Raw genomic sequence first — 15,112 nt, forward strand, 5'->3', positions numbered from 1 at the left:
GAGAGAAACAATCTGGCCATCCATTTTCCATCACAGAGCTTTATGTCCTTCTCTTTTTTGCTAAAATAGATTTTTAAAAAACTGAGGTTGCCCAGATACGTGTTTGTGTGTGTGCTCCACAAAGCATACTTCTTTAAACTCACAACCGTCTTCTTGTGCCACTGAATATTAATGTAAACCATGATGCTTCATAGTTCCCCATTTTCCTATTTTGTAGTACGCCAAAATTTATTTAAGTAATTCTTTGCCTTTGGGCATTTACAGAGTCCAGTGAACCAGCTTAAGTTCTCTCTCTGCCACTTTCAAGCTGTACGTCACTGTTCAGAAGTTATTTCTCCTGTCAAAGCTTCAGGTTCCTTCTCTGAAGAGTGGGGGAAGTCATAGTAGCATCCTCAATAGGTTTAGGTGAGGTGAGCCAGGAACTCTAGTCTAGTGGCTGGCACACGGTGAGCCCTCACTTAAAAGTAGCTTTATCAGCTATCATTACTAGATAGAGTCAATCTTCACCATTATAAATGATTTTGCAAAAAAAATTTAAAAATCCTGTCCATGGACTGAGGACCACTCTGACTGCTGTATCTGTAAGAGGAGAGGGGACTTTGTGGATCCTATAGTGAATGGCGTTTCAGAGCAATGAATGAGAAGGGGGGGCCCTTAGGGGGACAGGATGAGAGACAAACAGTGATTGGTGGGGGAGGGAAAAGGAGGAAGGAAAGGAGGGGGGACAGTGGGGGGGTGGAGAAACAGAGCAAAAAGGAAGTACAAGAAAGAGAGAGAGAGAGAGTAGGAGACACCAAGAGGGGGCTTGGGCATTCTTGCCTCAAATGAGGGCAGCAGAATCTCCTGTGTTTCGTTCCTTGTCCTGCTATGTTGCTTGGCAGGGGAACCCGGCCACAAGGATTAAGATCTTTGCTCCAATTAACTGTTGGGGAACAGCCAGTTCCTGCTTGGCATTCTGGTGTCATTCTATGACTTTTTAGCAACCACACTGAAAAGACCAGGCTCTGCAATTTTCATTAAGATTCATCAAGGAAGCCTTTCGAAATCATTAATAAAGATCCTGCACATAACAGCCCACCTTAACTCCACTGTCTTCTCAGCTATCAAGCGTCCCCAAAATAGACCCAGGGCATGTGAAGAGGAGCCACCTGGAGACACTTCTCAATCTATTTAATGGAACTCTTATCTAAGCCAATTTTAATTAATTTAATTTTATGAACAGACATGCATGAGATGGTATTAAATGCTTCATTAGAAATAAAGTTACAATCACTTTTTTTTTTTTGCCATTCATCCAGCTAATGTCATGTTTCTAAAATCAAGTATTTTTGATGGGATGGATTTACTGTGAGGCTTGATTACAACTTATTATCTTGTTCTTCTCAGATGTTTACTGACTTTCCCTCCCCCTCAATATTGGTTCTGCTAATTTTTTAGGGACGTATGGAGGATCTCCTGAGCTGTGTGTTGAGCCTTTGGCTATTAATGGCAGGCTTCAGGCATCAGAAGTAATCGTAGAAACCTGATGCTGAGAGGCAGGGTACCATATGGTTAAGGCCAATGCCTTTGGATTCAGATGGCTCCAGATGGGTGTTCCTTGTTCTGCCACTGACTAGTTGTGTGATCTTGTGCAATTACACAAACTCTGTAAGTTCCAGTTTCCTCATTGGTAAAGGAGAGGCCAACTTCCAGAGCTTCTGTTACTCAGGATGAACCCCAAAATTTGTACTTGTTGCTAATGGCTGACATCCGCTCTCATCAACTGCCCTGGACTATTCTGATTAGTCCGTACTGTGGCCACACTGGTTGTTCAATATTTTTCTACCACCCCTGCCTAACTCTTAGAATTGTCGTTAAGACTTAATGAGATAAAATATGTAAAACACTTGTCTCAGTGCTTGGCAAGTAGCATAGCAGGTGTTCAATAAACCCAGCTACTATCATTATTTTACTGGAATAAAATAGAAACCATAAGAAAGGAATAGGTTTCTATAACTTAACTGAGTCAAATTTCCCAGTGTCCAAACTCAGCCCTAACTACAAGATTCTATTAAATATTTGTATGGTCACCATGTGCCTGCCATCTATTTGAATTTTCAAAAGAACACTCTGAAGTTGGGATCTTATGATCCCCATTTAAAGAAGAGACCACACAGGCTCTGAGAAGTGATGTCACGCTTGTCCCCAGCCACATACCTAATAATAGGAAGAAGCAGAAACCAGATGAGGTCTGCTGATTGCAGGCCAGGGACTCCCTCCGTACGTACCCTCAGAACATTCCCCAGAAGTCACCACTCAAGGAACATGGCCATGTCAGCAAGATCTAGCAATGAACTCTATCTCCAATAAAATGGAATCCTGTCTAAAATTATTGGAGCATTGTCAAGCGATATATAACCTCACTGTCCTCACAAGTGTTTTGTTTAATTTAAATGTCCATATCATGTACTGTTTCTTACAGAGGCTCTCACGATCTTGGGTCGGATGGAATATTACCACCGTCCTCTTTTTGCTCCAGAGCTCGTGTTCTATTCAGGGCCTGACTTCTCTTCCCTGAATTGCTACAAAAATATCTTCCAACCAGTTTCCTTCCTTCAGCATCTGCCTCCTCTTTTCTAGAGTTAACTGAAGAGAGAGTTACTTATGTCCACAATTACCTTCTTCATGCCCCAGCTGGGAAATGATGCCTCCCTACTTTACGTGTTGGTGAGAACCCACTGCCCGAGGGACAAAGCCACAGTTGTCTCACAAGGTCATCAACTAACTGTGCGCTAACTCTGACTCTAAATTCACTGTCTGAATTTAGAAGTGTGATCACAAAAGGCTGCTTCAAATGCTCAATACACACACGCCTGCACAAATATGCACGTGTACACACACATGCATATTTGTGTGTATGCCTACACGTGTGTATAGACATGCACACACACTCATGCACTCACACCTACATACCACACGTCTGTGCACACACATGCCACATACACTCAGATAGAAATGAACACATGTATATATATGCACGCGCATTTACACACACACACACACACGCGTGTGCGCGGCTTCTGCCATTCCTAACAGCTAGGAGGGCATATTCTTCGTGTCTCTGTTTCCAGGAAAACACCTCTATTTCTCAGTCAAAATGACTACTGTGGAGATACATCTGAAGACAAAATGCAGGGGAAACTACTTCTGTCATGCTTGTTCTTCTGACTGCCTCGACTCTTGCTCACTTGTGAATCCTGCCAGTGCTCTAAGCAGCAGCAGCTGACCTCGGGGTCAGCTTGGCACCTGTCCTCACCTGTCTACAATTGTAGGAGGACCTCCATCCCATATTTAGACTCATTGGTGACTAAGGTACAGGGTTGTTTGAGTGCTGGCTTGCCATTTGTGCCAAAATTGTAAATCTCACCGAACAAAGAAACTACTGGAGCTCCTGAGATCTAGAGATCCAAGATCCAGATGCCATCTCTCCAACAAAACACCAGTCCCTCACTGCCAGTTTGCACTCTGTGGACCAGCATGGGACCCTAACTCTTTGAGGAAATGCCAAAAAAAAAAAAAAGAACAAGGAGAGACCCTGACAAATTGGGGACAATACCTCAAATAGGGATCCATCTCTGATGACAAATATACAGAGCAGCCATCAAGTCTGGGCATACCAGTAAATAAATGGCTTATTTTCATTATATGACAACACACACAGCGTCATGTTATATATGGTTCCAGACTTTATGGCTTCTCTTGAGTTTCCCGGTTGGAACAAGTGCCTTTGGGTCTGAAGAAGAAAATTGCATCTTGTGTAAGCAATGTTAAGATTGTGATAAAGTTATGTAAATGGGATTCTCTTCTATATGCATTCAGGTAGAAATATTGTCTGCCAATCTTTCCTCAGACTGCAACACTTGACTGTAAGGGTGAGAGCTCTAGAAGTCTGAGCCCATTGCAACTGAAGTTGTCTCATTCCAGAGTTCTCATGTATTCCTCTGCATCATGTTTTGTTGCTAACTGGAAGAATTAATGCTGGACCTCCTGTCACCTACGTTATAATCAAGGAGTGTTTGAGTATTAATAGACTCTGATTCATTCAGTTAAAAAAATATCCTACTGAACTGTCTTATTCTAAGAGAATGAAAGCAGCCCTTAAGCAACGGATGAGAGAAAGTCCTTGAGTCATTTCAACTTCTCACCTCTCACTGACCTACTCCAGAACTCGAGAGAGGAGCCCTCAGATTGGATCAAATGGTCAGGAGGAATAAGGTCCCCCCCAGAGAGATAAATGGTAACGTCCTAAGTATCTTAAGCATTTTGATAATCACCGTTCATTTTTTCTGCAATATCATCTCTGCAGCATTTCTTCTAAGCTCAAGATACAAACTCCTATGGCAAGTTTGTACATGAATGGTTAAAGAAAATGTGGTATCTATAGACACACACACACACACACACACATATATATATACACTGGAATATTAATCAGCTTTTAAAAAGAAGAAAATCCCTGTATATACACACATATAAGGATGGAATATTAATTAGCTTTAAAAAAGAAGGAAATCCTACTGTTTGCCTCAACAAGGATGAACCTGGAGGGCATTATGCTAAACGACATAAGCCAGACAAAGAAAGAAAATACTGTATATGTGAAATCTAAAAGAACCCCAAACCAAAAACAAAAAGGTCACATTCATAGGAACAAAGTAGAAGGGTGATTGCCAGCATTAAGGGAGGGTGGGGGAAATGGGGTGATACTGGTCAAAGGGCACAAACTTTTTGTTATGATTAAGTTCTGAGGATCTGATGCACAGCATGGCGATTACAGTTAATAATGCTGTACTTGGAATTTGCCAGAAGAGTAGAACTTAAACGTTCTCACAAAAAAAAAAAAAAAAGGAAAGAAAAAGATTGCTTTGTGAGGCAATGGATGTGTTAATTAACTTGACTATATAATTATTCCACAATGTATCCATATATTGAATCATCATGCTCTGCACTTTAAATACATACCATTTTTTTTGGTCAATTATATCACCACAAAAAATAAAAATAAATTAAAAAGAAAGCCTGTGGCAAGTTTTGCTACTTAAACTTGATTTTGATGTGGTTGACCAAAAATCACAGATTTTCAGAACTGGCAAAGACTTCAGAGCTGGTCTGGCCCAATTTCCTCATTTCACAAACAGAAAATCCAAGTCATCTCCCTAATGGACACCCATGGGCAAGAGAACGACGCCCTGTGACCTGTTCATCACTGTACTTCTGGCAACTAACATGGCGGCATCTGACACTTGGTAGAGCTTCACAGGTTTTGTTTTGGTTTTTTCTTTTTCTACCAACTGGCTGGTAGAATAAAGTTCACACACTTAATTAGTTGTAGAATGCATACAAGACAGCAAGTCTTCTGCATGTCAGTCCCATTGCCTCCCGTGAAGCTAGTTAAAATATTACAATTCATCCCAGTTTTCAGAGCAAGACTCCCAAATGTCCAAATTAACAACCAAGAAGCATCTGCAAGCTTTTCCATTAAAAAAAAGGAAACTCTGGTTTGGAATTTGTAGGCTCCTCTCTCCACAGTTCCTAAAGGTGAGAACTTCTGCATTTCTGTCAAAGAGGGGGCATGTCCTATCTCTTTCTCCACCAGTCTACTTGCTCTTGGGGATGGTGATGGTTGGGTTTTCATCATACACCCCATAGCAAAGCACAGTGCCACCTTGATTGGGCCCTGGTGATGGGCTGGTTCCAGAGGTGGGACCCTAGGGTCTGCCAGGGTAGCATATCTGCCCACCAGGAATGAGATTATCTGGCTAAGTCTTGAAACGACCAGTGTCACATCGATGAAGCAAAATCATATTTAGGGAAAGAGCTTCCATCTTTTTCTGAATTAGGGGACTACACAGCCTTTCCTGATGTCAACAGACCTCTGCCCCAAATTTGAATGAAGTCAGGGATCTGTCAGCAAGTAGGAGGCAGGCACACTGTGTTGGTCATGGCTCCAATTGCTTACATCCCTCCTGCCCACTCCAGGGTTGGTCTTGGAAGCCAGCAGGTGATCTGAGCCTTCAGTGGAGGACGTGTGTGGGGTACATGAGTTGTCCTCCTACTGCTCTTTAAATCAGACTGATACAGCCAAGGATCATGAACATACCACTAGACCACACAACCAAGGCATGAGTTCACTGGAAGATTTTTCTGGCCTGTTAATGGCAGGATTATTCTTCCCTTGTAAGATGAAGGCATAAGCCACAGAGAAGACTTCTACCCATGTACCCTCTTTATTGTCTTTGCTGTGGTCGGGGAAGGTTGCAATGCCTGTAGGCTCGATTTGGAGCCTCCTATCTGGAACCTCAAGGGGAGCTCTGACACCACTGAGCTTCTGTCCCAAAGCCACAGTCTAATTCCAAAATCCTTGACCTCAATAACTGTTGCCCTCTTGATTAAGCTTCTATTTGGCAGATACACTGACCATAGCCAAAAGCACTTGTCACACACTCATAAAGCCAACCCTGGTGGTAGCCCTATAATGATTTCCTGTTGGCCTCAGGCTAAAGTACAATCCTTATCAAGGCTGAGAAAGCCCTGTGAGCCCTGCCGGCTTCCAACCTGCAATGCATCTGTCACCACCCTTTCCTCCCCAGGCTGTCACTGTAGCACATCCTGACCCCCCACGTGTCAAATCACACTCTCCACTCCCCCAGGATCTAAGGTTTGCTCACCTTTTAGAAAACAGCTGTATCCCCACAAGGACACTGGTAATACCAATATGCTGGACAATTATTGAAAGGGAGGTATACCAGGAACATAATGAAGCTGGCAGGTTCATGGGTTCATATGAGAGAGTTAATGGGCATGAAGTTTTTGTGTCATAAGTCAAAGCGTGTCACCTTTCAACAAACACATCATCCACCACAAAGGACAGATGGGGTGGTTTGTGTTCATGCACATTGAAGGCCTGGGTATTATGGAAGAGACGCCAGATTACCTGATAGTTTTGATCATGCTGAGGCCCATTTCAACGCAGCAGTGGGCGTGGTCCTGGCGGGGCTCGGGAAGCCCTGAAACACAGTAGTAACAGTCCCCCAGGATTTTAATGCGAAGGCAATGATGCTCCTGGAAGGAACAGGGTGGAGAGGAGAGGACTGAGTCAGCACACAGGTAAGTGCTTCTGAAAGGCTTGGAAAGGCTGGCAGTGGGGTCGGGCGGTCTTCACCCTGGGGTTGGGGGAGCACCTACTTTTGAAATGCGCTTCTATCATCTTCCTAAGAGATTGGGGGAGGGGTACCCTAAATAAGAGTTTGAAGGCCTCAGAGGTGGAATGGAGTCATGGAAAAACACTGGACTTTGAGCTCAACAGACACAGGGCTGCATCCCAGCTCTGCCATGTACTAGCCTTCAGATGAACACCCAACATGTGGGCAGGCCTGCCAAAGTGTGGGCATTAAACACCCATATTCAGTGTTCCCCTGTGAATCCTGCTCATCAATGTCTTTTTTCACAGGACAGGTTTCTGAATTAACACTTTTTAGCAGTCTTAGCTCAATAAAAATATAAATCATGCAGGGATACCTACTACTTCAACTCTGTTTTAGGCCCTTTCCCTACTAGGGTCCTGGCACCTTAAGAAGAGGGGCTGACTATGTCTTACTTATCATTTTATTCATGTGTGAGTTCATATGCTTGTTCATTGAAAAAAAAATGCCAATAGGGCACGATGATTAAGTCAAGCATTGTCCCTGACACAAAGATAATTAATAACCATCCCTATGATGCACACTATATTAAACAGAGTTAACCCTCACAACAACCTTATGAAGTAGGTACAGTTTTTATCCTCGTTAAGGTAAGGGTAGTACCTTCAATACCTCATAGGTAAGGAGGATGGCACAGTTGTTTGGCAGATTCGCAGTCTTGAGGACACGATTCTTACCTAGTCTCAAAGGGCAAAAGGCACAGGGAAATGGTGCATTTTCGCACTGGATGGGAAGAGGCCGGATGACGCAGGTTTTCGAGGAAAGAGACCTTGAGGCAGCATAAAGTAGGAGCTAAGAGCACCAGCTAAAGAGTCACACTGCACAGGATTAAATCCTACATTCCCTACAGCTACTTAACTTCTGAGCCTCAGTTGCCTCGTCTGTAAAATGGTAAATGAAGGGGACCTCATTGTTTGACTGCGAGGACCGTAAGATGATGCGTGTGGAGGCTTAGTATGGGGTCCAGCAGACAGGGTACTACATCAGTGTGACCTGTCTCTGTGATGACGAGTGGGACTCCTGCCCCAGTTTTCTCACATCTGTCTGTGATCGTGGGCAGATGACTTTCCTTTTCGGCTTCCTCGGCTACATGGGTGGAACTGAATGACCTCTGAGATGCATCTCAGATCTGAAGTCCTAAAAGCTTACGGGCTTTTTGAGTGCGAGGCTCTCCTTGGGAAAGCAGGGTCCAAGGGCAGAGGAGAGGAGGCACACACAGGAAAGGACCCCCTGAGACACCAGCAGTACAATGGACACCTTTGTCCTGCTAACCTACACAGCACCATGCTGGTTTCCTCATCAGATCGGGGGATTCAGCCATTGTGTTTGGGTAATGAATGAATGAAATCACTCTCCCAATACAAAACACAAATATCTGACAGGGAAAAGAGAAGAACTGGCACGAGAGCCTCCCCGCCTCGATCAGATTGCCAGGACTTTGCCAACCTTCCCAAATGGGCTCAGATGCAATCTTCAGAACTCTGATGGCATGCACAGCTGTCCCAGGGTTATTTTTAGTAACTTGTGGTTCCTGTCCTCTGGCTGCTTTGTTGCAGCTAATTTTGCAAGAGACCTTCTGGTGGGGGTCTGATCAACAAGGGAAACTCCAGACCTTCAGCTGGGTCTTCTAAGACCCCTAGTGTATGGCTGGAACAGAGCCAGAGAGTATTTGGCCTACGGGTCCTGGCAGTTTCCAGATTTGTGGCATCCATGGTACAGTTATAAAAAAAAAAAAAAAAAAAAAAAAAAAAAAAAACCTAAAAAACAAACCAGAGGGCTCAAGGGACTGCTATAAAGTTCAGTTTTTGTATTTTGCCAAAGAAATATGAAAAAAATCCATCAACAAACAAAATAACCCAAGTGCCATCCACTATCCCCATGACTTTATGAAAGAAAGGACACTTTTAACACTAAAAAAGTAAAAAAAATTCCTAAAAGAAAGGTTTTTGAACTAAATAAAATCATTATGAAAACTCACTACATTGCAGATAAATATGTGTATATTTTATCTCATGGCCACAAATTCAACTTCCTGATATTTGACTGTGAAAGAGCATTTGAGAACCACTGATCAAACAGATCACTGACGGAGATTTTGCTGAGAACACTGAGGCTGAGAGGTTCAGTAGGTGAATTCAGTCAACCATACTCTTTGGGGGCAGAATCTGCTCTGCGTGACTCAGACTAATGATAGTCTGGAGCACTGTGTGTTGGCAGTAGGGAAGGAGGAGGGGAAGGGTAGAGCAGGAAATGCTCTAGTCTAAGAATCTAACATCTGCATTCTGGTCTCATTTACCAGCTGTTTGACCTTGGCTAAATCACTGAAGCCACTGATACGTGAGTTTCAATTCCCCATCTAGAAAACGTGTCAAAGTAACCCATCTTGTTCTTAATACATAATAATGTAAGCATGGCCATCAGTTAGCAATGGTAGCAATGAGAACAAAACACCTTGGAAACAGTCATCCCAGTGTTCCGTGATCTTTCTTCTTTTGAGTCTTGTCATAATAGCCCTGAACACAGGAAGACAGTTAGGATTTACACCTGTTTTTATATATGAACGTTTCAGTATGAGAGATAGGAAATATGTGAAAAATTTCGTGTGCCACAGATCAACTGGCTAAAAGTAACGATATGGCAAGATTTCATTCTCTTTTGTGGTTGAGTAATATTCCACTGTATATATAGACCACATCTTCTTTAACCATTCATCAGTTGATGGATACTTAGGCGGTTTCCATAGTTTGGCTATTGTAAATAATGCTGCTATAAACATTGGGATGCATGTATCCCCTTGAATTAGTATTTTCGTATTCTTTGAGTAAATACCTAACAGTGTATTTGCTGGATTATAGAGGTAATTCTATTTTTAACTTTTTGAGGAAACTCCATACTGTTTTTCAGAGTGGCTGTACCAGTCTGCATTCCCACCAACTGTGCATGAGGGTTCCATTTTCTCCACATGCTCACCACCATCTGTTGTTTCTTGTGTTGTTGATTTTAGCCATTCTGACAAGTATGAGATGATATCTCATTGTGGTTTTGATTTGCATTTTCCTGATGATGAGTGATATTGAGCATCTTTTCATGTGTCTGTTGGCCATCTGGATGTCTCCTTTGGAATAATGTCTATTCATGTCTTCTGCCCATTTTTTAATTAGATTATTTGTTTTTTTGAGTGTTGAGTTTTATAAGTTCTTCATATATTTTGGATACTAACCCTTTATCAGATACATCATTTACAAATATCTTTCTTCCATTCTTCCATAAAAGGTTGTCTTTTAGTTTTGTTGATTGTTTCCTCTCCTGTGCAGAAGACTTTTCTTTTGATAACTGATGAATGGATAAAGAAGAGGTGGCATATATATATACAATGGAATATTACTCAGCCATAAAAAAGAATGAAATCTTGCCACTTGCACAACATGCATTGGCTATTGTAAATAATGTAAATAAAAAAACTAGAGAGTATAATTCTTTTCTTTAAATTTTTTTATTGTTATGTTAATCACCATATATTACATCATTAGTTTTTGTTGTAGTGTTCCATGATTCATTGTTTGTGCACAACACCCAGTGCTCCACGCAGAACGTGCCCCCTTTAATACCCATCACCAGGCTAACCCATCCCCCTACATTCCTCCCCTCTAGAACCCTCAGTTTGTTTTTCAGAGTCTATCTTCTTAGTATAATTCTAAGCAAAATAAGTAAGTCAGGCAAAGACAAATACCATATGACTTTATTCATATGTGGAATTTAAGAAACAAAACAAATAAGCAAAGGGGGAAACCAAGAAACAGGCTCTTAACTGCAGAGAACAAACTGATGGTTACCAGGGGGGAAGAGGGTGGGGGAGTGGTGAAATAGGTGATGTGGATTAAGGAGCGCACTTGTTGGGATGAGCACTGGGTGATGTATCAAACTGCTGAATCTCTGTATTGTATACCTGAAATTAATATCACATTGTGTATTAACTAACCGGAATTTAAATAAAAACTTAAAAAAATTAAAAAAAAAGGTTATGGACTACATGTGATATTCATCAACTCTTAATCAGTGACTTTTCCATGGAAACAGAGGTAAAAGCATTCTGGAAAAACTTAAGTAGGGAAAGGAAGTAATATTTATTGAGCATCTACTATGCGCCAGGCGATGAGTTAATTGCATTCCATTTATGTTGGTGAGTCTTCATGAGCCCATTTTGAGTCATGTGCCATTTCACAGATGGCTTAAGTAGGTGAAGGTCACAAAGCAAGTAAGAGGCAGACCTGGAATTCACACCTGAGTCTGTCTGACCTTTGCTGGACTCCATGCTCTTTCTCCAGGAAACTGAAGACATGATGACAGAGTCCAGAATGGTAGCTCTCCTGACAAAAATATGTTTTTGAAGCAAAGGGTGTAAAATGGTTTATCATCCTTCTGGAGCAGACACACATAATAAGGTGAATATGTTCGTGCCCAGGGTCCATTTTGCTTATAAACAAAAGGTGAGGCTTGGCAGCCTCTTTGAAAAACTTTGAGCTCAACACAAATGGGGTGTGTGTGTGAAATATAAAAATATACATACATGAAAGACCTGTCTGGTCTGTCAAGTTCTGTCAATTTGCAGGCACATTTTTCTGATCAATTCCTGTGAGCTGTCAGATGACTTGACAGTAATATCCAAGCAACTTCTTTTTACCAGAAACTGCTTCTTTTTACCAGAAACTCCTTAAAATATTAAGGAAGCAGGTTGCTTTGAAAAAAAGATATTGAAAAGGAAAAATAAAGTAGGGTGAGGGTCTTCTTGCAAATTTTACTAAGTGAGTTTTAATATAAGCTTTTTCTTCCCATCTCGATGGCTATGATATAGTATAAAAATTTTGGACGTTTATGAAATCATGTTGATCATAGATGATAATGAGATGATAAAAGCACCAAATTATCAAAGGTAGTTATATTGTTGGGGAGGGAGGGAATTACGGGGATGTATACCTGCTGTATGCTCTATACCTTTGATGTTTGAATTTTACATAATGACTAAGATTGGCTTTAGTAATCAGAAAAAAGTCAATAAAAAGTGAAAGACCGTGGGACACCTGGGTGGCTCAGTCCATTTAGCATCCGCCTTCGGCTCAGGTCATGATTCCAGGGTCCTGGGATCGAGTCCCAGATCTGGCTCTTTGCTGAGCGGGAGCCTGCTTCTCCCTCTGCCTCTCCCCTGCCTTTGCTCTCTCTCTCTGACATATAAATAAAATAAAACCTTAAAAAAAAATGAAAGACTCTCAGAACAAAAGCATTATGTATTTTTGAAAAAGTTGTATTAGAAATCATGACAATTTTATAAGATTCTATCTAATTGTCATGACACAAGTGACACGAATATATTGTCCTCGCAAATAAATCCCCCTGGGAAGCCCCTCCCCCTCAGACACACAGCCGCCTGGAAGCCTGGCTCTGTTCCCCTCCTCAGAGGCTACTATGCGTCTACATGTACATTACATGTTTATATATATGTACTATTTTTCATCCTCTGCAGCCGTATCACATCCTTAGCCATATTATACCATGTTTATGGATCTGAGACATGCTTTTTTTCAGGCAAAACAGGTCTTGAATTTCTATGTCAGTACCGAAATGGCTAGCTCATTCTTTTTAATCTGTTCATTCACTTTCCATAGTGTTGGATTTATTCCTTCCAGCAATAACTTCGGTTGCTTCCAGTTTGTCAGCAATTTAAAATAAAGTTTAAGATGCAATCATGTCAACTGCGTAACAGTAAATATGTTCCTTGTTTTACAATTTTAAAGCCTTCATAATAGTATGCAAATTATTCGTTCTTAATTTGGATGTGGGAGGAGTAGGCAGAGAGTATGTTAAAAAAAGATCAAAGACAGAACGTTACAAAATTTGCCAAGGGCACTGTCAAGGGTCAAAAAACAAAATTAGGGGCTCCTGGGTGGCTCAGTTGGTTAAGCGTCTGCCTTCGGCTCAGGTCATGGTCCCAGGGTCCTGAGATCAAGTCCCGCATTGGGCTCCTTGCTCATCAGGGAGTCTGCTTCTCTCTCTCTACCTCTCCCCTCAGCTCGTGCTCTCTCTCTCTCTCTCTAGCTCTCTCTCAAATAAATAAATAAAATCTTAAAAAAAAGAAAAAAAACCAAACAACAAAGCTCTATTCTGAGCAGCCTGAACCACAAGGGCACTCAGGAGTTCAATCAAACTAAGAGGAATTTTAAGAGGAAGCTTTGAAGTTTCCTGCATTTCAATAATGCAGTAGAGAAAGAGGCACAGTGTATGAAATTCACATGCAAGGTGAATTCTCTCTGATAGGCAACATAAAAATATCTACAGTGGAAAAATCATGGTGAGGCAGATAGAGAATCTTTATAAAGCCACAGAATCTTGATGTTAAAAAATGCAAAAATGGTCAACTCTAAAACCTTTTCATACAGAGAAGCAGAGTTTGACCCAGTTGGTTAAGTGACTGGCCCACCGCTGGGGGCAAAAAGCACTGAAAGTAGGTTTTCTCATTCCAAGATGAGTAGAATTGTTTTCATTGGCAGTGTTTCTCAAACTTTTCCAGGGAGGTCCCTGAGAGTAATAGATACTGATGCACCTGGGGTGGGGGTGAGAGCTACGGAGCGCTAATGGGTGCTGAGTACTTATTTGGAGACAGTCTCTAGGTTAAGAGACATTTCGTGTGTTTTGTCTTTTTTTTTTTTTTTCCTTTTCATTTATCCTCCATTGCAATTCTGATAGAAAACAGAGACAGGGAGAGGAATTTGCACAGGTACATTCAAGTCCAGCCCACACCTGAAGTCCCACGGATCTAACCCTTCAAGCTCCCGCATGGGCAGCAACACATCTGCCAATGTCTTGTGTTCTGTCTCCTGAAATGCCTGTGGCATTGCTTGGTGGTCAAGATGGAGCACTTGTGGGACCCCTGGGTGGCTCCGTGGGTTAAGCGTTTGCCTTCTGCACAGGTCATGATCCCAGGATCCTGCTCCCTGCTTAGCAGGGAATCTGCTTTTCCCTCTTACTCTTCTCCTGTGCTCTTGCTCTCTCTCTCTCTCAAATAAATAAGTAAATAAATAAAAATCTCAAAAAAAAAAAAAAAGTGAGCAGCTGGCCCAGTCGGCCTGAGTCAAATACACCCAACTACCAGGTTCTAGGAAGATTACTTCTTTGAGCCTCAGTCACTCATTTTGTAAAATGGGAACAATCAATAACCTATCTTGTAGGTCTGTTGCGAGAACTGAATTAGGGAATCCAGGGCAAACACCCAGAACGGTAAGTAACATACACCAGGCAGTTGATGAGCGTTTAATAGTCTTATCAAATTAATAATAATTTTACTCCACTATGGATCTGTGCTTAATTTTTTTTTCTCCAAAATATTTTTCTTAAAATTTCAGTAAGCCTCATCCCAGAAGATGGATGATAGCTTCTTGCACCCATTGGGGACCAAGTGGGCTGTGTACCCTGTCTCCCTGCTCCCCCTGCACTGTGTGTAAGGTAACCAGGGGAAATTTCGGCCCAGTTACAGGACAAAGTTCACATCCCCTAAAAAGTTGCACCATGCCCTCCAAACGTACTTCTGCTTGCTCTCTAAGCTCCTTTCTCACTACAGTATCCCTGCCCTTGATGTTCTAGTAATCTTTAGCTTTTTTTTTTAAGATTTTTATTTATTCATTTGAGAGAGAGAGTGTGCACGCGTGCAAAGGCGGGGAGAGAGGGAGAAACAGACTCTCCACTGAGCAGGGAGCCCGATGCAAGGCTTCATCCCAGGACCCTGAGATCATGACCTGAGCCAAACACAGACACTTAACTGACTGAACCACCCAGGTGCCCCAATCTTTAGCTTCTTATAACTCTCCAAACAAGCAGCACAT

At 41.9% G+C, this 15,112-nt stretch overlaps 1 protein-coding gene across 3 annotated transcripts in view; it reads right to left on the reverse strand.

Moving 5' to 3' along the window:
• ADCY8 (adenylate cyclase 8) overlaps window positions 1-15,112 on the reverse strand; it is a 228,624-nt gene that overhangs the window by 114,456 nt on the left and 99,056 nt on the right. For all 3 annotated transcript variants that reach the window (XM_027615225.2, XM_027615216.2, XM_027615207.2), the window contains exon 5: window positions 6,974-7,101. In XM_027615225.2, the coding sequence (XP_027471026.1) occupies window positions 6,974-7,101 (128 nt within the window). The remainder of the gene's footprint in view (window positions 1-6,973; window positions 7,102-15,112) is intronic.

The sequence above is a fragment of the Zalophus californianus genome, chromosome 4 (assembly GCF_009762305.2).
Source record: "Zalophus californianus isolate mZalCal1 chromosome 4, mZalCal1.pri.v2, whole genome shotgun sequence".
NCBI lineage: Eukaryota > Metazoa > Chordata > Mammalia > Carnivora > Otariidae > Zalophus > Zalophus californianus.